Here is a 27,086-nt window from a genome sequence, read left to right on the forward strand (position 1 = left end):
TATTTGAACTTTATTTAACCAGGTTTTTACCTGTTAAAATAGAACATCTCTTTTGCAATGGTGACCTGGCCAAGAAGGCAGCAAGTTAAATATAAAGTACAAGTCAATCACATTCAAGTTTATTTCAGTTGTTTATTTTCATCTCCCCTCTCAAAAAGATACAAAAATAAATCAGTTTAGTTGTATATATTCTGGGTTACACTAATGGTGGAAAAAGTTTTAAAATGATTTATCTTGGTCAAAATTCTTTTACAACACAAAAACTGTGTGTACACTTTTTATATCCACTGCAGCCTTGTTCCTGTTTTTGTAATCTGCCCGGTGAGCCGACAGTATTGTTGTTTAACAAGTAGAAACAATATAGTATAAGACCATTTCTTGGAGCTCAATTTGGAGACTCTAAATTGTTTTTGGGATGTGGGAGGAAACCGGAGTGCCCGGAGAAAACCCACGCAGGCACGGGGAGAACATGCAAACTCCACACAGGCGGGGCCGGGGATTGAACCCAAGACCTCAGAACTGTGAGGCTGACGCTCTAACCAGTCGTCCACCGTGCCGCCCCATATTTTATTTAGTTAGTTTTATTTTATTTGACATTCATGCTCTGATTTAAAAATAAATCAGGTTACTCACGAGTTACTCAGTACTTCAGTAGTTTTTTCAGAGTACTTTCTTGCTCTTAAGTAATTATTTGGAGGACTAATTTTTACTTGAGTCATATTATTCTAAAGTAGCAGTACTCTTACTTGGGTACAATATTTGGCTACTCTACCCACCTCTGTAATGTAAAGCATTAAACAGTTTGTGCATCATTATGTAATGCTGCAGTCTAATTCAGTGTGCTGCTCCTTCTGGTGTGCCTGGCTTGACCACTGGGTGGCAGTAATGTATAATACTGTCAAACAGACACAAATGAAGAAGAATAACTTCATTGTTCTTTCATTCTTCTTCACCGACTAATGACGCAGCATATGGAGCAACTGGGGGTTCAGGATCTTGCTCAGTGGCACTTGGACATGTTCACAGGGGCTGGGGATCGAATCCACAACCTTTGGATTGAGATACCACCACTCTACCACCTGAGCCATGCCGTCCCCTAAGCTGTAATAGTAGTCATTTTTCGTGGAGGATAAAGTATGTATATATGCCTGTGAGTACTGTTATATTATCAGTTTATGATTTTTATACAAATATCTGTTGCTTAAAGGGTTGTAAAACTACGACAATCGATGCTAAACATGCTAAGTGAGATGAATTGAGTTTATCATCTCTGCTCCTTGAAGGCCTCCAAAACTCTAAAAGCAGAAGTGAGTGCATATGTGAAGCAGAGCGTTTACTCACCTGTGTACGGCATGGACAGCGTGGGGCTCATAGTGGTACGAGTGGCATTCTTCATGATGCGCCATGTCCATGGCGATGGGCTTGTGGAAGGGTAAGAAGATGTGAGGGCCGACTGTAAAGTACAGAGAAGGAAAATGTAAAGAAATGTTTGAAAAAGTAATTAATAAATGATCAAAGTAGGCCCAAGATTTAACAGGAGATTTTTGGCTTGGAACCAGATGGTGGATCTGTATGCCTTTTGTGCTGGAACATTTTTGCTGTGTAACAGGGGAGTTTTAGATACTCCCTCTGTTTAATTTATTTCTTATTTTTGTTAATTATTCTGATGTTTAGTGAAAATGCAGCCAGACAGAAAAGGGTTTTAGGAGACAGACAGAGGGACAGATGCATGTTAGTCAACTAGTGTACGAAGCGCCCTGACCAGCTCTCCGTGGCCGGACAACTGAAAGGGGGGGGGGGGGGGGGGGTTATGCGCAGGCCCCAGGAGTCAAATCAAGAGAAATGTGAATACCCACCACCAACCCTATTACTATGGTTACCAGGTCCCCGACTGGCAACCATTATCTCTGTGCCGTGATCATGTGTGGTGGGGTGTCGTGCATTAAAATTGGCGAGACTGGTGGGGGTGAGGCGAGACGGTCACAGGGCAATGATGACCCCCAACCGTCACCCCCACCCAGGTCAACCAACCCCCAAAAGGATGTGCAAATGTATGTGCTGCATTAAATATCCGTGGGGGAAAGGCATGGCAGGCCAGACAGCAGGCTGCTGCGCTGCAAGACCTGGCCGAGTGCCCTCCGCAGCCCGACACTGCCCTCTCCTCACTGACGGATGTATGATGCATTCAAATTGGAGGAATGGCTGGACAGAGAAGGGGAGCGACCGGACCAGAGACCAGCACAGATGTGTCATGACCTGGACCGGCGTCCGCATCACCATGTCTCACGCCAGGCCCCAAGGGGAACCTGAATGAGATGTGAATGTGCCCAATGTGCAAAATATGTGCAGTGTGAGTAAAAAAAATCAATAAATAAATTGTCAGTAGAGGTCTTTTTCCCATTTGCGATTGGTAAGTGTATTGTATTAGTACTTGAGATTAATTTGTAGATTTTTGAAAGGAGTTTTTTTGTTTTGTGGGAGTAGCTCCACTGTTTTCGAAACAAAAGCAGGTGTTTGTAGAGTGTTGTGACTCTTGTTCTGTTGTTACTTTTTAGTATTGAAGGAAGTTACTGCCTCTAATTTCAAATTCTTGGAATAAGATTTCACCCGACATGAATGTATTATTTAAGTGATAAGTGATGTAGGCGGTCAATTCCACTTTGTTCCCATGTGCTTAAGTGAAGGGGTAATTTGTTAGTCTCAAAATGGGGATTGTGCCAGATTGGGGAGATATGAGATTGCCCATATCCTGAAACTGAGATGCAGCACAGTGGCCAAGACCATACAGTGGTGTAACAGGGCAGGTTGTACTCCGAACAGGCCTCGCCCGTCATGGTCACCCCAAGAAATTGAGTGCATGTGCTCAGCATCATATACAGAGGTTGTTTTTGGAAAATAGACATATTGAAGGAGTGAGGGGTCAGCCTGTCAGTGCTCAGACCATAAGCATACACACTGCAACACTGCACTCTTGCCCCATGTCTCAAGATATCTTAAAATATTTACAAAAATGTGAAGAGTGTACTCCCTTTTGTGAGATACTCTATAGACAGCACAGTATATACTAGCAAGGGTGACCTGGGATTTTGCAGCGTGGAGGTCATGGTCATGGATCATTATCTGCTCTCGTCTAAGTGTCGAGGGGGTTCCGGGCCTCGCAGGGGCCCCAGACCTACATGAGTCAGCATTTGTGGTCCATTCCTCTCACTCCGCACCAGTGACAAGTTGACAGACTAACACGGCCCCACAAATAGCCTCTTTACTTCAACTGGTTCACCGATCGCGCTGCACTTTTGGTAGCATGGAATAGCCTGGAAGTGTTCTTCTTAGACTGTTATTAATCACGAGGCCTTTCCATCCTTTTCCATCCAATGCAAATGTATTATATTTAAAAAGTTAAATACAACTGAACTGTAGAGGGAGTAGTTGAAGGGAGTATAGAAACCTAGCACTTGTAACCTTAGCTTAGCTTTTCCTCAAGATGACCACCCATCCAAGCGGCACCGTTGCAGCCGGCATGGTCTCCTCCTTCCATCACTGAGTCGCTTCCATTGTTGTTCCGCCGCAAGAGGGATGAGCTGGAGAGGCTGGTTTACCTGATGCACCCTCACTAGAGCCCCGCGCCACCCCGTCCCCACCCAGGCGCTTAGGCTCCACCTATTAATCTTAGCTTGATAATGTTTGTATTTCATCGTCACATGCCCACACGCTTCTTCTTCTTCTTCTAGGTTTTGCCCCATTTTGTTCCGAATTCTCAGAACAGTCCTAATGGGTTAAAAAAAAAAATGGTAACCCCCACATCACTGGGCTGAAGGTAGCGAGGGCACACAGCTGATAGGCTTCCTCTGCCGGTGTGTGAGATGTTTGCACACTGTTTGTTTAATTTAGGTACTTAGAAGAGTGCATATGTTGAAAGAGTGATTGTGGCGTGGCGTAATCACCTCCAGCACGGCTGATTGATGACCGGCGGTCTTAATAGCGCTGCTTAACACACAGGTTTGTCTAGATTAAGTAATTACCTCATCATCCCGTACCCGGCGTGATAAAGAGACGCCTGCGTGCTGGGGAACGAGAGCGATAATTAAAATGGCATCAATTAAATTGCGCTTGTGGGCCTGTCATGGTGCTCCCCAGCTAACATCCATATTAGCCCACTGGCAACCTCACCAGGGGGGCGCATGGGATTATGGAAAATGACTCCAATGTGCCATCTCTAAATTAAACAAAGACCCAGTTCTTCTCCTGCTCAGGGAGGCGTGCAGAGCTAATAATAACACCTGAAGGTTCTTTCTGTGAGGTTCTTGGTGAGCTTCATCTGCAGAATGCCACATGACAACTAAATGGGTCTCCCGTGAATCATGTTGATGCTTATGGGAGGGAGATGAACATGTTCGTAGATTCCCTTTGACCTGGAATAATAATCAGAAAAATAATAATCAATCATCTATTTCTCAAAACCCAGCTTGATCCATGTCCAAAAACGAAGGCTTTATCTTCATTTTGTTTTCAAAATGATATTACAGGAACTAGACTTGTTTTGACATTCTTGGTCACAGCCTTGTGACTGAAATGAGAGCAACACTAAAGCAACCATATTTCTTTCACTCCACGCTTGGCCTGGTTTTGTGGCTAATTAGCTCTCGCTAACGCCACCAACAGCCACAAGACAAAGCCCATTAACACAACAATTAGTCTGAAGGCGCTAATGGCTTCCCGTGCAGGTGCGAGCACACGCCACAACTTTCACAATCGGCCTCTGTCGATAATATTATTTACGTCACCATCTTCCCTTTTATCCACGCTGTTTATAGGGGTCCTGTGTGGAAATCTTCCAGTGTATCATTGTGTTTGAGAAAGCAAAACCACACTAAGGGAATTTTTGTCAAAGTTGTGCTTACTGCTGTCAAATTCACTAGGTCCCCCAAAATCTACATATATGTACTTTACTTCATTATTTATATTTCAGGTAACTTTCACTTTTACCCCACTACATTGACTAAATAAAATGTATACTTTTACTCTGGTACATGTCCCCTCACCAAAGAAATTATTTGTTGATGCCCTCCTCCCCTAAGCCCGTCAGCAGATGGTCATTAATGTTAGCTAGTTTTTGAGTCTGTATTTAAGAATGAATCAAAGTGAAACATCCTGTTGACCCCTGGACAGGGGGGCTATTTTTCTCCAGAAGATAAGTGGTCCTCTCATTTGACCATGCACATTTTTCTCTGCCAGAGGCCTGATCACCCCTCCTCACCCCGAGTGCTTCCGGGAGCGCCGGCCTCCAGTTGCAGCTTGCCATCATCAATAACTCGCCGTATCTTATCGTCCCTATCACGAACACGCCTCTCTTAAAGCCGCCTGGCCCCATCCCCACTCACCTTGCAGCTGATGCTGGACGGCCACAAATCAATTCCAAGGAATCTTGGTGTGATTATCGACTCAAACTTGAATTTTAGAAGCCAACTAAAAGCTGTGACCAAGTCGACTGAAGAACATCTCTACAATTAATGATCTGTCCAAACAAGACACAGAAAACCTTAATTTTGAACACAGACGCGTTAGTTCTAAGAGTGTGTGCACACTTGTCCAACAACATTATCTCAGTTGTTTATTTTTACTTTCCCTCTCTTGAAAAGATTTAATCTGGTTTTTCAACAAAGTTGTACAGGTTAGGGTTAGACTTCCAGACCCCCACACCCCTCAGGCTTATTGAGAGTTTTCAGAACCAGAACCAAACAAAGTGAAGCAGCATTGTGTTTGTATGCTCCTCAACATCAAAATATATTTTTTGGCTTTCCACTCTAGTATTCATTTTGTGATTGTAACTTGATATTGACATTTTTGTTTTGTCTTATGGTTTCTGCTTTTATGTTGGGATTTTATCTTCATTTTGATCTTTTCATCTTGTTTTTCATGATTATTTCTTTGCCTCTGTAAAGCACTATGCATTTGCCTTGTGTATGAATGGTGCTATACAAAGAAACTTGCCTGGCCTTGTAGGCATGGCAGGTGCACTGTGAGCTTTTACACTTTAACACTCATTAATATCTTGATCCTATTCCAAGAAACATTCGTCACCCTCTATTCCATTTCAACTACACGGTGATCTTCTCTCATGCAAAGAGCGGACCATACGGGAATATAGATCCTATTTGGGTCCACCACCCCGACCCTCCCCCACTGAGCCTGGAAGGGGCTAAGCAATAAGCGCCCCTCCCTGCAGACCAGCCTGACTCGGTCATGGTCTGAGTCCTCCTCAGCAGGATGGATGTCACCAGCCGCTCTCCAGTAAATGATCAACTTCCCCCATCTAAGCACGTGGTCACCACATTCCATGGGAAGTCAGTTCAAACACATGACCATTTTGACATGGGACTGCTGACTTTCTACAACTCAACTCTGATAAGATGAGACACTCATTGGGCCTCATTTACTAATAAAATGTTCTTAGTCAGCGTGCAAGTTGAGTGTATACGCAAAATCACCGTCCGATTCATGACGTGCGTAATGACCATTTTCTTCTCACTACAGCGCGTATGTTAGTGAATCAGAATTTGTCATTTGCGATCTGCATAAAACGAGCCCCCCAAAAAGGACATATTTTATTGCATCAAAACGATCTTAGAAAGGAGGTTTGAAGAGAGATGCCCCCCCCCTAAAAAAACAAACAAACAAACAAAAAAAACAGCAGAAATTGAGGTTATCATGGTAGAGGTGGAGGTTAGGACAATGACCTTTCTTAAGCATTTCCACTGGGGTGTCGATGAACAAGTTACCTAGGCCACTATCAAAGAGGCTGTCAATGAAGTGCCACCTGAAGTCTGCCCCATGGCTCAGGTGAAGAAAAAGTGGTTTGATCATAAGGTGGATGCAAAGTAAAGAATATCGGATCAGAGAAAAAAAAGAGGGAAACCGGAGGAGGACAAGGGCCACCCGATCTCACTCCACAGGATGAGCGATTGGCTGCTATAATGGGAAACTCACTCCAAACTGTGAAAGTGATAACATTCAGCTGTCATTTAGCTACAGGAAAAAAATGGAATTCTTAATATTTTGCAATGAACGAGTGAAGACTATGTTTTATTTCCCGTACATGCTCGTATTTTGGATTGTACATGAAGTGTTAAATTGAAGTTTCGAGATCGTAAGTGTATGAATGGCGGAGAGGTTTCAGTTTCACTGTTAATTGTTTATTCATCAAATTCCCAGTTTCAGTTTTTGTTATGTTTATAAATTAATGAAGTTTCAAAGTGTTGCATCTTGGATAAAAGATGTTTCACGTTTTTTCAAAACCTGATCATTATTTGTACGTACGCATGTTCTGAGGAGGTTCTAAATTTGTTCGCAGAGAAAGAATCAAGTAAGAACAAATTGATGAATCACAGATTTGTGCGTCAGATGTTCGTACACGGCGGGCGACTGGTTAGCACATCTGCCTCAGAGTTCTGAGGACGGGGGTTCAAATCCCGGGCCCGCCTGTGTGGAGTTTGCATGTTCTCCCTGTGCCTGCGCAGGTTTTACTGGGTAGTCCGGTTTCCTTAATTGAAGATTCTAAATTGCCCTTAGGTGTGAATGTTGAGTGTGAATGGTTGTTTGTTTATATGTGCCCTGCGATTGGCTGGCGACCAATTCAGGGTGTACCCCGCCTCTTGCCCGAAGTTTGCTGGGATAGGCTCCAGCACGCCCGCGACCCTAGTGAGGAGAAGCGGAACGGAAGATGAATGAATGAATGTTCGTACACACCAATTAAAGTAATTTGTGCGAATGCACCGTTTATGAATGAGGCACATTGTCCCTTACATTTCCTAATTGTACACAGATTAGGTTTCCTGTCATATTCCGTCAATTCGGCGCAATCCCTCTCCTTTGACACACACGTCAAACATCTGTCCGAATCCAGTTTTCCCCCCATACACAACCTCAATAAACTCTGTAGTCTCTTCCCATGAAATCAAGATGTTCATATAGTGTCCATTTGTCTTCTCACGCTTAGGGTACTGCAATAGTCTTTTCTCACTGGGTTGTTCACAAGGCATCCAGAACGCAGCTGCGCGGCTACTTACAAAACCCCCCAAATACGCTGACATCAGAGTCATTCGCCCATGAGCGGGCTGAAGCATCATTAGCTCTACAAAAGCGGGATTATGTTCTTGTGTGACAGGAAACACGTTTGATTCCATTGAGCGAGGTGGGCTGACCAAAACACTGGGGATGGTGAATAAACAGCAACGAACTTCACTGAGCCACTTTTATTTCACGTCACTTCAGGTTTCCTGCATGGTGAAATTCAATTGAATTAGGAGGGTCGCCGTGCGGCCCGTGTCGGGGGAGCAGACATGAGCACCTGGGTCCATTCTAATTGACTCGGAGTGCCGCATCTCCGCTTTTGAAACAAAGTGACTCTCGCTTGCGCTTCATTACGTGCACCCCATTTCCATAGGCCTCTGGGACCGAGACCTGGGCCGCTCCCGTGGAATAAATGAGCGCGCCATGATAAATGGTTCTATTAGCAATCCAGATTGTTAAACTGTGATATAACAGATCGGAGCGGCAAGTGGGGGTCCATTCATTTTCCTCCCCTCTGCACACGTTTCCATGTGTAAATAAGGTATTAAAACTGGGCATTAGCCGCGTTCTGTGATAGAAAGGAAATTGTTCCAAATAAATAACCCAGCCTGCGAATATAAAACAGCCGACACGGAGGCTTCGAGGTGGGCAAGAGTTAGGTAGCATTCCTCCGCAATAAAAGTGGCTGCCGTATATTAGTTTGGGCCTCAAGGACCTCGCCCTGTCTGGCTGCATGTTCACTTATCAGGCGCCGCCTGGCGAGAGCTACAATAATGCTTAGAAAATTCCGTGAGTAATTACTCTGTCAGCTGCTATCTGATTGGCCGCAGCCTGGGTGTAGTGATGTTGTTCACTTCAAATTAAAGCACAAAAGGAGGGAGTTCAGCAGAGGACTTTTATTACGAAGTTCCTTTTGTCATATTCACAAGCTGGAGTCTGACAACTATTGGATTGCAAAAAGTAAGAAGCGGCACTCAATTGGCAAAGAACTTGTTGTTCAAACAGTAGTGGTGATGTGCGAAGTTTTGCTTGATGATTGAAAGAGAGGAGAAATCTAAGCTGACATTGAGGCAGAGCCTGGTGTGGAGTGGCCATTGGGCCCACCCGGAGTCCTCTGGTGCCAATCACGACACTGTTGTTGTTGTTACCCCCCCCCCCCCCCCCCCCCCTTTTTTTCTAAGAGAACAGCCCACAATTTAGAGCGGGCGCCCCATTGGTCCATATGTCGAGGGACGTGAGACGAATGCGGCCCCACACCTTTCACGCAGCGGGACTCACGCTGCTTGTTTCACATTCGTGTAGTGCGAAGAGTGTGTCGTAACGTGGAAAAAGAAAAAGTGACATTTAAGAATGTCGTCATCTTAGATGCTGCAAAACGTGCAAAAATTATAGATATGTTCGCTCGAGGAACTGTTGTAGTCTCCACGTCTGTGACGGCAAAACACCAGCACCAGCAGGTTGAACAAGCCGAAGACAGCAGCAGCGGGCAGGTAGACGAGCAGCCACAAATGCGGACTTTGAAACCGATTTAGTAGTAGTATGCTCAATAATAATAAATATAACAACTAATGAGTTGCCATTGCTCATGACATTGTGATATTGCATACTTCCCCCAAATCTGGCAGCCATGGCACTTTTAATCTGGTAAAATAGCAAATGGTTAATGCTGAGAGGTTTTAGATGAGGAGCAAGTGTCTATTTTAGGCTATGTGATAGTATTTCAGATACTCAGGTTAAAGGTGTATTGAAAGGCTGCGTAGTAGTTTGACTTGGTAGCAACTCTCTATGCTGCAGTTAAACACGTTTTTAAAAACGACTCAAATATGTGAAATACAGTAAATGAGAAGTAAAAGCTATGCAATTTAAGCATGAGTTCATAAAGAAGCCTTGTTTTTGCCTGATACAAATGAATGTTATAGCTTTTCAAGGCAGGGAGCGCCTTTCAACCTGAACCCATAAGTGCTATATCAAGGCTATCCAGAAAATACATATTAGAAATGATTTCAAGAAAAGAAATAAACAGCAACCAAAAGTGGCGGCGTTAACGATAGCAAATGTCACCAAACCTCTGATAGCTTGGATCCTGAAATAGATATACCTAAGGAGGTAGAACTAGACATGTTCGTGTTTACTTATTTGGTTTCCACAAAGGTTATTTGATAGACTTCTGAAGTCACGATGAATTCTAAAATTTTTATTATCCACAAGGCAAAAAGTTTTTTTGTTTGTCTTTTTTAAAATATGACACTGCTATTAATTATTTTGTTATAAGCATTCCTGAAGCCAACTCCAGCCCATTTTTTTTTTTTTATCTTGGTTCGTGTCATGCATGACTATAAGCCTTTTCCGATTAGCCTATTATCAAAAAATAAAAATGTAACTTTAATCACTAAAAAGCTATAACCCAATGAAATAAAATGGAACAGCAAGTATTAGTTGAATAATCCCATATTATAGGGTTTAAATGGTTTAGATTGAGGCAACGTTTTTGCCAGGGAGTTCAAATGTTTTTATTTTTAATTTATTTTGTATGTTTTCAATGTAAACTCTCCCTCTCTCTGTCAAGCCAGGCTGTTGAGGTCGCAGAAAGAGAAGAGAGATTACCGTACATATACAAACTGCATAACATAAATACACCTCACTACAATAATTAGTGTTGGGTTTGGAATAATTGTAAAATACATTCCTTCGGGGAACACATACATAAATTACTTGTCGGCTGTGCTCCACTAATTATGAGGGGGCCAGTCTAAGCCAAAAATGCCAGGGCCCATTTTTGTCCCAATGCACCTCTGGGCAGGGCCATTGGCTCACTTGTATGCATTGGAACACTGTCCCTGGCTGGGGGAAATTTTGAAGGACCTCTGCTATGCAAGGAGAAGCCATGCAGCACTCATGTAAAAGTGGACGATGAGGTCACACACAACTCATGCTTCTCATTCATGATTTTCTTTGCCAGAAATGTGAGGAGGAGACCCCGGGGACGACCCGGGACACTCTGGAGAGACTACGTCTTTTGGCTGGCCTGGGAACGCCTCGGGATCCCCCTGGAAGACCTGGATGAAGTGGCTGGGGAGAGGGAAGTCTGGACGTCCCTGCTAAGGCTACTGCCCCCGCGCCCCGACCTCAGATAAGCGGAATGTGAATAAGGGCCAATACGTTCTGATGTTAAAAGACTCATATAGTAATGATGAGGTTTCAACCAGTTTTGAAAATTAGCTGGCTACTGTTTACAGGTTCTGTTACTTGGAAATTAGAAATGCTGCAAAATCAAAAGAGTATGTATAGAGATTTAAAAAGCGACCCTGCGATTGAAATAATTCACATTTCATTGGGGAGATAATTTCTGGCATAAATATAGATTATTATTCATAAATCCTCTAGCAGTATAAATGTTGGTAAACAAAAGAGATGGACATAAGGACAAGGGGCACTTGAAAAATAGTGGCACGAAAAATCCCAATATTTGCTATCGATCCGATACAAGGTATATACTGGGCCAGTATCACCGATATTGATACTAATAATGATATTACTTTTTCATAAGTAAGGTGCGGTTATTGCATCACGAAGTTGCTAAATCTGAATACCGGTACGTTTTCATGACCTTTAAGCATTTTTGTGCCTTTTTTCCTTTGGAATATTAATTAGTTAAACACCAGGAAACAGTTTGAGCAAAATGTATTAGTAAATAGAAACATTTTATTACGATAATAAAAAGCTTTTGTTCACAGTTATAGTGTAAATATATTAAGTATACATTATCCCTTCCACAGTAAACAACAAATGTGTATTTATATTAAATCTGGGCTGTATTATTTTCGTACATTTGTTTAAATGTGAGTAGATGTATTCATTTTATTTTTATTGGGATAAATGAATTGCTCAAGAGGGTCTAAGCATAATTCATACTTTTTTATAGAAATATTCACACTGAACAAAAATATAAACGCAACACTTTTGGTTTTGCTCCCATTTTTCGTGAGCTGGATTCAAAGATCGAAAACCTTTTCTACATACACAAAAGGCCATTTCCCTCAAATATTGTTCGGAAATCTGTCTAAATCTTTGTGTTCGTGAACATTTCTCCTTTGTCGAGATAATCCTTCCCACCTCACAGGTGTGGCATATCCAGATGCTGATTAGACAGCAGGATTATTGCATAGTGCCATAGGCTGGCCACAATAAAAGGCAACTCTGAAATGTGCATATATATATATATCATCAATTCGGACTGAACCAGCTGATATTCATTTGCACTGAGAAGTGGCTGGATTGCTGTTTGATTATTGATAGGTTTTAGGTGTTGTCTTGGCTTTCCATGCCTTTTTGCACCTCCCTTTCTTCATGTGTTCAATACATTTTCCCTGTGTCATTTCATATTGTTACAAACAACTTCATTTCTGAGCTTATTTGTTGTACTTTCTTTCTTTGTATGGATTACTTGGGTTGTTCCCAACATCCGGTGAAATTTCAGGTCAATAGCACCTTTGGAAGTATATTTAGTGAGAAAAATTATGATGTGTAAAATACTTATTTCAGCTACTGTGTGTGTATATATATATATATATATATATATATATGTTTGCATGTATACAAGAGAGTATTCAATCAATCTCATGATACTGATATCCATCGATAGCGATTCCAATCGATATGATCATTGTTTGTATCAATCTTTTCTGTTATTATTAGTGGTCCCAGTACAAGCAATTCAAGCCTGTCGCGTGTCTATGGAGCTTATCTTCTCCATTCTAATTGGCTCACATTATACCTGCTGGATCTCAAACTTTTCATTATTCCAGGAAACAGTCTGTGCATGGGTATCACATGATCTTCAGAATACCACAACCAACATGGCTATCCCCCAGCACTGGTCTCGTTGAAATACTCAACAAGGTAGTGTCCTTCTTCACATGTAAAAGCTCCACTTCTTCATTACGGAGTGTCACAGGACCACCCATTTCCACTTCAAAAGAGTTATGCCAGTCTGCGTTTACGCCTTGACGTAGTCATGTTAACGTACTGGGGTTGTCGTAGTGGCGTCGTCCACTGATCCGCCAGGAGATAAAAAGCACTTTTTGAAGCCTTTCATTACACGTGGACTGATTTGTTTCGCACGAGCCAATGCACACATCAGAGAGTCAAAGGAACAGAACAAACAACCACCATGCTCTTCAATCATGTTCAATCATCATGAGTAAAGCGCCTGTCACACCTCCTTCCAGACACCCTGATGCATTGTGGGAGTTACAAGTGCAGTATGTGGCTGGTACTTGCACAGTCATATTTAATGTTCAAACTGATAAACTTTATTATTTTTAGCAAATAATCATGAACTTAGAAATTTATGGCTGCAATGCGTTCCAAAAAAGCTGGGACAGGTGGCAAAAAGACTGAGAAAGTTGAGGATTGCTCATCAAACTCCTGTTTGGAACATCCCACAGGTGAACAGGCTAATTGGGAACAGGTGGGTGCCATGATTGGGTATAAAAGGAGCTTCCCTGAATTGCTTAGTCATTCACAAGCAAAGATGGGGCGAGGTTCACCTCTTTGTGAACAAGTGCGTGAGAAAATAGTCGACCAGTTTAAGGACAATTTTCATCAACGTACAATTGCAAGGAATTTAGTGATTTCATCATCTACGGTCCATAATATCATCAAAAGGTTCAGAGAATCTGGAGAAATCACTGCATGTAAGGGGCAAGGCCGAAAACCAACATTGAATGCCCGTGACCTTCAATCCCTCAGGCGACACTGCATCAAAAACCGACATCAATGTGTAAAGGATATCACCACATGGGCTCAGGAACACTAAAGAAAACCAATGTCAGTAAATACAGTTCGGCGCTACATCCGTAAGTGCAAATTGAAACTCTACTATGCAAAGCAAAAGCCATTTATCAACAACACCCAGAAACGCCGCCGGCTTCTCTGGGCCCGAGCTCATCTAAGATGGACCGATGCAAAGTGGAAAAGTGTTCTGTGGTCCGACGAGTCCACATTTCAAGTTGTTTTTGGAAATTGTGGACGTCGTGTCCTCCGGGCCAAAGAGGAAAAGAACCATCCGGACTGTTATGGACGCAAAGTTCAAAAGCCAGCATCTGTGATGGTATGGGGCTTTGTTAGTGCCAATGGCATGGGTAACTTACACATCTGTGAAGGCACCATTAATGCTGAAATGTACATACAGGTTTTGGAGAAACATATGCTGCCATCCAAGCAACGTATTTTTCATGGACGCCCGTGCTTATTTCAGCAAGACAATGCCAAAGCACATTCTTACAACAGCGTGGCTTCGTAGTAAAAGAGTACGGGTACTAGACTGGCCTGCCTGCAGTCCAGACCTGTCTCCCATTGAAAATATGTGGCGCATTATGAAGCGTAAAATACGACAACGGAGACCCCGGACTGTTGAACAGCTGAAGTTGTACATCAAGCAAGTATGGGAAATAATTCCACCTACAAAGCTTCAACAATTAGTGTCTTCAGTTCCCAAACATTTATTGAATGTTGTTAAAAGAAAAGGTGATGTAACACAGTGGAAACATGACCCTGTCCCAGCTTTTTTGGAACATGTTGCAGCCATAAAATTCTAAGTTAATGATTATTTGCTAAAAACAATAAAGTTTATCAGTTTGAACATTAAATATCTTTGTATTGTCCATCCATCCATCCATCCATCCATCTTCTACCGCTTACCCGAGGTCGGGTCGCGGAGGCAGTAGCTTTAGCAGGGACACCCAGACTTCCCTTTCCCCAGCCACTTCATCCATCTCTTCCGGGGGGATCCCGAGGCGTTCCCAGGCCAGCCGAAGGATGTAGTCTCTCCAGCGTGTCCTGGGTCGTCCCCGGGGTCTCCTCCCGGTGGGACGTGCCCGGAACACCTCATCAGGGAGCCGTCCGAATCAGTCAATCTTTGTATTGTATTCAATTAAATATAGGTTGAACATGATTTTCAAATCATTGTAGTCTGTTTTTATTTATGTTTAACACAACGTCCCAACTTCATTGGAATTGGGGTTGTAGTTGATGGTATGCTTTCGTTTTGTGCTTGATTTTGCTTGCCTTTCATCCCATGTGTATCTTTAAATCATGACTGGCGTACTCATTAGTCCTTGAGTTCAACAACCCAAACTCTCACCTGTCTTCCCTCACCACGTCGTCAATTGATCAGCGCTTACACTCTCTTAAGCCTAAGCATTAGTCATGCACGTTCACATGGCAGCTTCTTTACGATTCCCGACTGTGAGGCTACGAGGACTTTATCTTTGATATGCATATTTGATTATTTCATCACCCCGCCCACCAAAGCAGCTCACAGACAAGTTGAAAGTTACCTCTGGTCTCTAGTGGCTTTTTTAGGAGGTCTTCAAAACCGCGACCATCCATTTTGTCTTTCTTTTGGTCAGCTCTCGTTGCCTACATGGCCGAGCATCTGAAAGACACAAACGCAAGTGGACCATTTAGTGGTCATCAAGCGGCATACCCTCAGAGGGCCAATCAACAGACATGTCACGTCCATATTTATGCATCCAATGCTGCTTGCTGTGCTTGAGTCACCACCGCGTTATTAGGATTCCCACATACTTTCTAGGCAGGACACGTCCTGCTCCAATATTACTGGCTCCAGGATATGCGCCGGTGCACTATGATTGGTTGTTGTATCCCTGAAGAACAGGGGTGGGCAAACTATTTGGCTAATGGGCCACATTGACTTTTAAAATTTGACAGGCAGGCCAAAGACAGAACCAGATGCTTAGATATAAAAAATAAACAACAAAAAAGGCATTGTAGTGTTAAGACTTAGATTTACTTTTAATGGGAACAGTGTTGTTTTGTTGATCACTTTTTTTGCCAGTGCATCAAAGTCTAGTGTTAGTTTTGTTGTGGCAATTCTCAGAACACAAGTGAGGTGTTCATCACTCAGCTGGGATCTGTAGGATGTTTTGTTGGTGTTCATCACACAAAATCTGTTCACACACATATGTAGACAAAAACATCACCAGCATCCTCTGTGCCATCTTCCGAATTTTTGAAAATTTGTCTGCACTTAATGAAGCATAAAACTCAATTTTGAGAGTTGAACTTCTCTTTTAAGACAGTATCACATTGGAGATCAATCAGTTCCATCTGCAGCTCCCGTGGCACGGTTTCAGGGTCTTGTGTGACTGAGTCTTAGATGACAGTTTGTCAGATGAAGGGGTTTTGCTGAGCCGTTGCCATCAGTTCCTGCGCTGATTGGCTGTTAGCGTAATCAGCATGCTTGGTAGAAAAGTGACGGCTGATGTTATATTCCTCGAAAACTACAATAGTTTCTTAACAAATTAGACATAAAGCCTTTGACCGGACTTCTTTTTTATTTTTTGGGGAATATTATTTTTTTTTTTGTCCTGTTCGGCTGTTAGGTCAAGCAGAATGGAAAATCTGCATCCCCGAAACAGTTTTACTGTGTCACAGTGGAGTTTTTAAGCTTCCGCTGTGGTATTATAATTGAGGTTTATTGAGAATCAGACTTGATCAGTCGAACAGAACAAAGTTTCTAGAAGGGAGAAAGAAACAAAGACAAAAGAAAAAGCACTAATTGTAAACAGTATGAGTGAAGTAAATCATTACATTATCTACAACAATGAAACGTTAAATATGAGTCTTGCATGGGGCTGTAGTGCTACACCTTGTGAGGGAAGGACAGGACAAGATAGAATGTAAGGGGTGTGTGCTTACGGATACATGCAAGTGAATTGATACCGTTTTACATGCACAAAGACTGACAGAAGTGTCCTGTAATTGCTGTGGCGGCTGAGGACCCCACCCAATCAATGGAGGGGCGGGATCAGCCCAAGGGGTCCACACCGACGGACCCAGGGCGGTGCGCCGGCCCCACCGAGGCGCCCCGACAACCGGCCACCCAGCGGGGGCCGCAGGGACCCAATGCCACCCCTCCCCCCCCCCCCCCCCCCCCCCCACTCCACCGCCCCCACATTTGTATGTCCCAGTGATCCTAGGAGCTAAGTTGTCTGGGGCTTTATGCCCCTGGCAGGGTCACCCATGGCAAACAGGTCCTAGGTGAGGGACCAGACAAAGTACGGCTCCAAAAACCCCTATGACAAATACAATGAATGGATTCAGGTTTCCCTTACCCGGACGTGGGTCACCGGGGCCCCCTTCTGGAGCCAGGCCTGGAGGTGGGGCTTGAAGGCGAGCGCCATGGGGCCCGGCCGGGCACAGCCCGAAAGGCTAACGTGGGTCCCCCTTCCCATGGGCTCACCAACTGTGGGAGGGGCCGTAGGGGTCGGGTGCATTGCGAGCTGGGCGGTGGCCGAAGGCGGGACCTTGGCGGTCCGATCCCAGGCTACAGAAGCTGGCTCTAGGGACGTAGGATGTCACCTCTCTAGAAGGGAAAGAGCCCGAACTGGTGTGTGAGGTCAAGAAGTTCCGACTAGATATAGTCGGACTCGCCTCCACGCACAACTTGGGCTCTGGTACCAGTCCTCTCGAGAGGGGTTGGACTCTCTTCCATTCTGGAGTTGCCCACGGTGAGAGGCGCAGAGCAGGTGTGGGTATATTTATTGCTCCCCGGCTTGGCGCCTGTACGTTGGGGTTCACCCCGGTGGACGAGAGGGTAGCCTCCCTCCGCCTTCGGGTGGGGGGACGGGTCCTGACTGTTGTTTGTACCTATGCACCAAACAGCAGTTCAGAGTACCCACCCTTTTTGGAGTCCTTGGAGGGGGTGCTGGAGAGCGCTACCGCTGGGGACTCCATCGTTCTGCTGGGGGACTTCAATGCTTCAATGAGACCTGGAAGGGCGTGATTGGGAGGAACGGCCCCCCCGATCAGCACCCGAGCGGTGTTCTGTTATTGGACTTCTGTGCTCATCACGGATTGTCCATAACGAACACCATGTTCAAGCATAAGGGTGTCCACACGTGCACTTGGCACCAGGACACCCTAGGTCGCAGTTCGATGATCGACTTTGTGGTTGTGTCATCGGACTTACGGCCGCATGTCTTGGACACTTGGGTAAGGAGAGGGGCGGAGCTGTCAACTGATCACCACCTGGTGGTGAGTTGGCTCCGATGGTGGGGGAAGATGCCGGTCCGACGTGGCAGGCCCAAACATATTGTGAGGGTCTGCTAGGAACGTCTGGCATAATCCCCCATCATAAGGAGTTTCAACTCCCACCTCCGACAGAACTTTGCTCATGTTCCGGGGGAGGCGGGTACATCGAGTCAGAGTGGACCATGTTCCGCGCCTCCATTGCTGAGGCGGCCGACCGGAGCTGTGGACACCAACGGTGAGGGATGCCGTCAAGCTGAAGAAGGAGTCCTATCTGGCCTTTTTGGCCTGTGGGACTCCTGCGGCAGCTGATGGGTACCGGCTGGCCAAGCGGAAAGCAGCTTTGGTGGTCGCTGAAGAAAAACTTGGGCATGGGAGGAGTTCGGTGAGGCCTGGGAGAAAGACTTCTGGACGGCTTCAAGGAAATTCTGGTCCACCATCCGGCGTCTCAGGAGGGGGAAGCAGTGCACCATCAACACTGTGTATAGTGGGGATGGTGCGATGCTGACCTCGACTCGGGACTTTGTGACCCGGTGGGGAGAATACTTCGAAGACCTCCTCAATTCCACCGACACGCCTTCCCATGAGGGAGCAGAGTCTGGGTTCTCTGAGGCGGGCTCTCCTATCTCTAAGGTTGAGGTCACCAAGGTGGTTAAAAAGCTCATCAGTGGCAAGGCCCCGGGGGTGGATGAGATCGACAGGCGGATCGGTGCAGCGTCTGTAGTGATGTGGACTTTGTGTCAATCCGTTGTGGTAAAGAAGTAGCTAAGCCGAAAGGCGAAGCTCTTGATTTACCGGTCGATCTACGTTCCTACCCTCACCTATGGTCACGAGCTGTGGGTAGTGACCGAAAGAACAAGATCCCGGATACAAGCGGCCAAAATGAGTTTCTGCTGCAGGGTTTCCGGGCTCTCCATTAGAGAGAGGGTGAGAAGCTCAGTCATCCGGGAGGATCTCAGAGTAGAGCCGCTGGTCCTCCACATCGAGAGGAGCCAGATGAGGTGGCTTGGGCATCTGATTCGGATGCCTCCCGGACCCCTCCCTGGTGAGGTGTTCCAGGCACGTCCCACCGGGAGGAGACCTTGGGAACGACTCAGGACACGCTGGAGAGACTACATCCTTCGGCTGGCCTGGGAACGCCTCGGGGCCCCCCCGGAACAGCTGGATGAAGTGGCTGGGGAGAGGGAAGTCTCGGCGTCCCTAGTAAAAGCTACTGCCCCCGCGACCCGACCTTGGATAAGCGGTAGAAAATGGATGGATGGATGGATGAAGTTATTCCAGCGTTTTAAGTCCGTTGAGATTTTTTCCAGAAGTGGTGTATAATTTCCAGAATCAGAATCATCTTTATTTGCCAAGTATGTCCAAAACACACAAGGATTTTTTCTCCGGTAGTTGGAGCCGCTCTAGTACAACAGACAGTCAATTTACAGAACACTTTGGAGACATAAAGACATTGACAAAAAACAATTGTGCAAAAAGATGCAGAGTCCTCTAGCACTTAGAGCTAGAGCTCGAATGACTAATATCGCAATAGTCCGGTGCAATGACCATTGTGCAAAGGGCGCTGAGACTTCAAGGAGTGTATGCGGCTTAAAGTGACGAGTAGTGCGATAATCTGGGACAATGGTTGTGCAAATGTTACAGATACTCCTCAATCAGTGTGCAAAATTTAGATTGGTTAGCTCTGTGCGTTTTGACGAAATATTGATACCTAAGTACTTAATGTTTCCTATAGGCATAGGGTACTCTGGGATTCTGCAGGAGTCCATGAGCTTGCTGTTATTGGGAGTATTGTTGATTTTGTCCAGTTAATAGAGAAGTCTGATATTTGTGAAAATGTTTTAATGAGATTGAAGACTGCCTGAAGAGAATACTAGGGTTCCTGTAAGTAAAGAAGAATATCATCAGAATATAGATTGATTTTTGTGTTCTGTCACTAGTGAGCAGATACCTTTGATATTAGCATTCTGACGTATAGCGGCAGCAAGAGGTTCGATAAATATTGCAAATAGCAATGGTGAGAGTGAACCTCCTTGTCTGGTTCCTCTTTGTAATGTAAAACTTTGTGAAGTGATCCTATTTGTGGTGACTGTCGCTTTTGGCAAATTGTATAATGTATAATGCTATCCAATGTATAAATGATTCTCCAATGCCAAATTTGCGAAGTACTGCAAACAGGAAAGCCCAGTTAACTTTATTGAAAGCTTTCTCTGCATAGAGTTGCATTTAGATTTTTACGCTGTGACATGCTTATTAAATTCAACAGCCGTCTGACATTATTTGTGGAACTTCTGCCTTTAATGAAGTCTGTCTGGTCATAGTGGATTATCGACGGAAGTATCTCTTCAAGTCTCGCTGCGAGGGCTTTCGAGATAATCTTGATATCTACATTAATCAGTGATAAGGGCCGATAATTCGCCGGGAGAGTGGGGTCTTTACCTGGCTTTAGTAATAACTTAAGCTGAAGCTTAATAGCTGAAGCGGTGTTCATATGGCTACTAATTCTACCTTTATCCTTTATCTCATTGACTGTTCTGAAAAATAGAGGCGCTAGTATTGGCCAAAAATGTTTAATGAATTCAACAGGGATTCCGTCCGGACCAGGCGCCCGTCTCGGTTGCATATTTTTTAATGCGTTATGTAATTCTGTAATGGTTAAAGGAACATCAAGGCTGTCTTTAATTTGTGTATTTAATTGAGGGATGTTTAGATCCTTAATAAAGTTTCAATTTCTTTTAGATCTGGTTTGTTCGAAGATGCGTATAAGCCGGACCAGACTTCAGTGAAAAATTATTTAGTAGTCCATTCTATATTAAACACTCAGCACCACTGTTGCTACAGTTACCTTGAAAAAGTAACTTAGTTACTTTAGTGATGACTTTATTTCAAAAGTAACTAAGTTAGAAAAAAAATACTTTTTAGTTACTTTCAGCAGCTGCCAAGTGGCGGGAATATCACTTATCCACAGTACAAAAAAAAAACAAAAAAAAAGCATTAGCTTAACTGTACCCCTTACTTGGTAATGTACGCCACACAAGTTACAGTTACATCAACATGAAACAATAACTTAAATATTAGTGTTAAATCAGCAACTTAGTGCAGAATTTCTTGCTTTTTTCCATTTTTCATTTTTCATTTTTGTCACTGATCCTAGATCAAGCTTGTAATAACACGTGCTACTTTTCAACATAGACCCACAATATGTCCCGTCCTCATAATATTAATTTCACTTTTTATTTTTTTTATTTTTTTTATTTTTTTTATTTTTTTTAAATTGTAGTTGTGGAGGACAATTACATTACTTACTAACTTTCTTACTCAGTCACTGTTTGTTTTGCCATTTTAGCCACAACTAAAGCACTTTGTCGCTGTGGAGCACTGAAAAGTGAACAGTGTAACCATGTTCACACATTAACAATGATCCCGCCAGCGCATAATTGAAGCTCTAGATTACAAGTCAGATGAGATCGGGCCGGGGAAATAATAATGAATTTCAACGCTGAATTATGAACAGCACTCTTGTCACCCTAACAAACGACCATGCGTCTCAGCCCAAAAGGTCACAGCGTAGTAGAGTAAAAATCTCTGTCAATTCCTCGCCAGCAAACCCCTTCACGAGGGCCACTTGCTGGAATTTATGGTCGGGCCCACCACCTAGTCTCCTTTGAATAATAGTTGTCCCGTAAAAGAAGCCCGGGTCTAAAATAGACTGCGGCTTGGAAGGAAGGGAGTTGTTTATTGCATGTGTAGATGGTGTGCAAATGAAGGCAAGCAGATGACGTTTGAATTTATAGGACCGATCAAACATGAACTAACATCTTGTTCAGACTTGCTTGTGGTTCTGTTCAGTTGGGGAATAAAAATTATTTTTTTTCAAAAATCACATTTTTACTAAATTTGTCATCCTCGGCATGGTGGACGACTGGTTAGAGCGTCTGCCTCACAGTTCTGAGGTCCGGGGTTTCATCCCCGACCCCACCTGTGTGGAGTTTGCATGTTCTCCCCGCGCCTGTGTGGGTTTTCTCCGGTTTCCTCCCACATCCCCAAAACATGCATGGTAGGTTAATTGAAGACTCTAAATTGCCCAAAGGTGTGAATGTGAGTGCGAATGGTTGTTTGTTTATATGTGCCCTGCGATTGGCTGGCAACCAGTTCAGGGTGTACCCCGCCTCCTGCCCGATGATAGCTGGAATTGGCTCCAGCACTCCCGCGACCCTTGTGAGGATAAGCGGCTCAGAAAATGGATGGATGGATGGATGTCATCCTCGGCTTCAAATCAGATAGTGGGAAAGAGATCATATCAAACATTTTCTCGGGTTTTGTGGCATAAAAAATGGTTGTGCACCAATGGAGTGCCAAAAAAAATAGCAAAGAACCATACAGCAGCACAGTCACAGTAAGGACAACTTGGCACATTAGCTACAGTTCTACAATCTAGCTATTTCTAATATTTTGGTTACCTCTTGCTTTGGTACTCTGGCTTCCTCCCACAATCCAAAAACATGTTAAGAAGACTCTAAAGACATGCACAGGAGACAGACAGACAGACAGACGTATGCTGAAAAAAAGTACGTATCCTGCAAGAGGCAAAAACAAACAAGTTACAAGTTGATAGCTACATTTTGACTAATTAATCGGTAACGTGAATGTTAAGGAATAATATGAAGTGAGTCAGACATTATTGTCATTAATTTTGTCACCCAAAGCTCTTTCAGAGCTAAGGTTAAACACATTTTAATATACTGTACACTATATGTATCAAGTAAAAAAAGTGCAATCTGGAAGGCTGCTATTGCTTTTTACACATGTACCAAAACAATAGTGTCAATTAGAGACTAATATAAGATCTACTGTCTTGTTGCCTTCAATATGTTAGCTTCCTTGCTAGCTATTTTAATGCTAGAAACATACCCAATCCTTATTTTCTGCTCAGAATTTGTGCTCTCTGCTTTGCATATTTTCACCTGGCTCTGTGTGACGGGATCTAACAAAGTACTTTAGTAGATTTTCAGGCGTCTGTACTTTATTGAGCACTGTATTTTCTGAAGCCTTTTTTTTTTTTTTTTTTACTCCCTCCATTTAAAAACAGATATTGTCCAAATAGGCTGGTTACTCTTTTCACCCTCGGCAGATGACAAGACGACGAAACAATGCGTGAATAGAAGTTGAGATGTTGATTGACTGACTGATTGAGATTGATTGTGATGTTGAGGTCTTGGAAGGTGTGAAATAAGAAGGGGCATCAACGACATGGAGGAATGTGAACCAATTAAGGGCATTAATGATGATTCAGAGGAGCGAGATAGTCCCCATCCAGGGCCTTTTTCAGAGAATTGTTTGATGATGTCGACTCGTGGCGAATATGTTATCTTCTGCCAGCCCAAAAATCATCAGCTTCTGATATTAAAAAATTCAAATTTAGCCTTTCTTCAGTCAGTTCACAACTTTAGCAAAGCTATAAGAATTTTTTTCTTCTCAGTAGGAACACTATGGAAGTTAATAAAAGAGGGAAACTATTTTGTGTACAGTGGGTTTTTTTCTGACATTGTGCCAAATTATCAAAAAGTGCATCGTATATAATTGACAGTAAAAAATCATTGTTTACTTTTTTTGGTATTTCAGTACATTTCAGTCTGTACTTTTTAACTTTTGCTTAAGCATAGTTGTTGAATCAGTACATCTACCATCGCTCTGTGGCTCTCTCCTCCGCATCCTCCCTGCAGCTACACACACGCACACACACACATACTGTACATGCTGCATGTTTTGTCTTATTAGCATGGCATATGCTGCTTAACAAATGTATCAAAGGAGAGAGGGAGGGAAGCGGGAGCAACAATAGAGAAAACAGATGCTTCTCGGAGGTCTTAAGAAGCCCTTAAATTTGTTTTACTCCTGATGTCCAGTGAACGTTTAAAATGCGTGTTTGGATCACATGATACTGCTTCCTATCTGCAGAGGTATGCTGTAGGACCATCACCTCAACCATCCCAAAGCACTAAATGAACGCACCACTGCTGTTGAGTTTTCATCTTTTTACACACGTGTTGGGGCCCAAAGGCATGCACATGGCAGCTTATTGTTGGATGCGAGACACAGCTTGATCTTTTTATTCTTTCCCCCTGTCTGTGCTGAGATGGGCTGGTGAGTCACGGGATGAAAGTGTGTGAAAAGCAAGTGAAGGCACTGGGGGTGGTATACAAGTGACATGGGAGATCAGATTTGAAAACACCCCCTTCGTCCCCCCACGTCCATCAGACTTATGGAAAGGGGCCCCCCTCAATTTGTCCACACCCTTTGGCCCCCTGTGGAAGGTCAAAGAATAATGCACTCAACTTGTTCTCATAAACATTTGAGGCCCACACGTGGACCTGTCAGAGCCGTGTGTGTGGACTCTCATCGCAGGCTACATCGTCATGAAGGCAACACTTACAATCATCCATCAACCCATTTTCTTTCGCCCTTACCCCCATTTGGGTCGCAGGTGAGTTGGAGCCTATCCCCGCTGACTAAGCAAAAAGTGGGGTACACCCTGGACTGGTCGCCAGCCAATCCCAAGGTACATGTAGACAAACAAACATTCCCTATCACATTCACACCTAGAGACAATTTAGAGTCAACGAGCCTAACATTTATGTTTTTAGAATACGGAAGGAAACTAGAGTATACCGAGAGAAAATCCACAAAAACCCCACACATGGCCAGAGCCCTCAGAACTGTAAGGCACAAATGCTAAGCACAATTTCACCGTGCAGCAGAATCATATTAATTTAAACATCATTACTCATTCCCTAAACTCAACAGTCACAATCAAATAACTTGTCTGGTTTATGAAATTGATAAAATGTCCACTTCAGCTCAAACCATAAACTATATATTTACTGTACAGCTTAGATGTTAATTAAATTGCACACTTGTTACATGCCCAAAAAAAAAAACAGACAGGTATGCAAGATTATGGCAAGTGCATTTGTATTTCTAATATCGTACATGCATTATTATTATTAGTAGTAGTAGTATTTTATTAATGTAATGATTATTTTTGTTACTTTAGCGATTAAACTATAAACCTGTACCTATGCTTCTTTCATTTCTAGTGAATTTGCGTTGAAAGTTTGACATGCAGGCGCACGACTCACCCGGTGTCCCGGTTTTCTCTTCTTGGCCAAATCTCGGTTTCGAACGCGTTTTAAAGGCAAACTTTCCCCCTGAAAGTCAGTGAAACGCTCACGACGGACGGACGGACGGAGTCTTCCGCGTGGATCCAGAAGTTCGGCGCAATGTGAATCTTTCCGGCTTCGGAGCACGCAACTTCTCCAAGTGGATCCGCGAAACTTTTGGGTTAGGGGGGGGGGGGGGGGGGGTGCTTGTGGTCGTGAGGCTCGGTGCGCTGTGCTTCTCAACAATCCCCCTCCCCAAAACCTCCAAGCTCCCCGGGTCCCTCCTGTTTGGACGGCATCAATAGCCAATCACCGTGCCGACATCACGAAGATGATACGTGCTTGAAAAACTCCATGCTTGTGTTTCTTGAAGTTAAGTCAACCAGTCATCTTTTTATTCCCGTTTGCAATACATGCTGTCTATTTTTTAAATGTTGATGAAACGCGGGTGGACTGCCTTCTTCATGCACGAGCATCAAAAACATTGTTTTAAATGAATGAAACATAATTCAGAGGATCCACAGAGATTAGCACTAATTGAAATCACTATTTGCTCCAATTATTATCATTATTACGTGACTGAAAAAATAATAAAACTATATATATATATATATGCGAAATGCGAAACCTTAAATGGCAGTACAAATAAGATACATTCATGGAAAATCGGCAGTCTAAAGTAAAAATGTATAATAAATAAATACATTGTAAATCATAAACGACCCGAGTGAGGATAAGCGGTACAGAAAATGGATGGGTGAATGGTTATGGTCGCCTCGAGGTCAAATAGTTAGTCGGATAGACGACAGGTTGTATGGCCTTCATGTAAAATAAGCAAACACTGACTCTCAGTGGCTGCAAGCGTGTACTGCAGTCAAAGAATCGCAAGCTCCTTGTTAACGGAAACACTGACCTTTAGTGGAAAAACTGCCTCATTGCAGCACTTTTGTTGAATTATTTCAAACTTGTGAACTAAACCCTTCAATACGACAAGATCTACATGTATACGTACTGTATAAGGTATGGAGATTTAATTCTTCAGTTTGTTCCATAAAACCATATTTGTTTCTATTGGTGTCCAGTAGAAACGTTTCTTGTTTTTATTTACACACAGTAAATACATATACAGTTACTATGTTCTCTCTTGCTCTCTGAAATGAATATACATGAGAGTGTACATTTCATTTACCCTTGAGGAATCCGATACAGCGAAATAATGAAAATGTAAGCAAGTGTTTGAAATGCACGCTACCTTTTGCAGAAGGTGCTTGGCGAAGCCACCATCTGGCAGCTCAAAGTCCATGATGATGAAACCACCAGTCCAATGAAATGAAAATAACAGACATACGTTGAATCATAACTGTTACCCAAAAAAGGTCATGTGGAAATACTTTCGGGCACTAATAGCCAGCAATCTCTTTGTTTTCAAGCTCCACAAACTCCATCTGAGACTGATGACTTCTCCAGAGACGCCGCCTCCGCCACCACCAGACAAGCTTCATGTTAACTCACAGCATGGAGGACCTTACATGTGACTTCCATGGAGTTACTGTACATGCTCGAGACTCACTCACGTTAGAGATATGTTCAGGGTTCACGCTGGTCACAATCTCTCGACTTTCCAATAGTGCTGACATGGTAGATGCGCTGAGTTCGTTTAAAGCCATACTTGCTCAGGGCTCACTTATGTTGCTTAAATGTTAGTTATACTGGTTCTCGGCCAATGTTGGCAACTTGTTAGTACCATGTTCTGGGTGCAGGGTTAGATGCATGCTCCGGGAAAATGTTGGTTTTATGTTAGTT

The 27,086-nt window shown here is 43.5% G+C and overlaps 1 protein-coding gene and 1 long non-coding RNA gene across 2 annotated transcripts in view; one reads left to right on the plus strand and one right to left on the minus strand.

Annotated features, from left to right (window-relative positions):
* The window catches only part of LOC133480951 (zinc finger protein GLI2-like), a 40,283-nt gene extending 14,675 nt beyond the window's left edge, over positions 1-25,608 (minus strand). The window contains 3 exon segments of the mRNA XM_061779743.1: positions 1,342-1,453; positions 15,408-15,505; positions 25,263-25,608. Coding sequence (XP_061635727.1) covers positions 1,342-1,453; positions 15,408-15,459 — 164 coding nt within the window. The 5' untranslated portion in view covers positions 15,460-15,505; positions 25,263-25,608.
* Positions 848-27,086, plus strand: LOC133480959 (uncharacterized). Its single transcript, XR_009789407.1, has 3 exons — positions 848-1,150; positions 11,027-11,208; positions 26,714-27,086. It is a non-coding gene; the product is annotated as an uncharacterized LOC133480959 (long non-coding RNA).

The sequence above is a fragment of the Phyllopteryx taeniolatus genome, chromosome 1, assembly GCF_024500385.1.
Source record: "Phyllopteryx taeniolatus isolate TA_2022b chromosome 1, UOR_Ptae_1.2, whole genome shotgun sequence".
In the NCBI taxonomy this organism is placed as follows: Eukaryota; Metazoa; Chordata; class Actinopteri; order Syngnathiformes; family Syngnathidae; genus Phyllopteryx; species Phyllopteryx taeniolatus.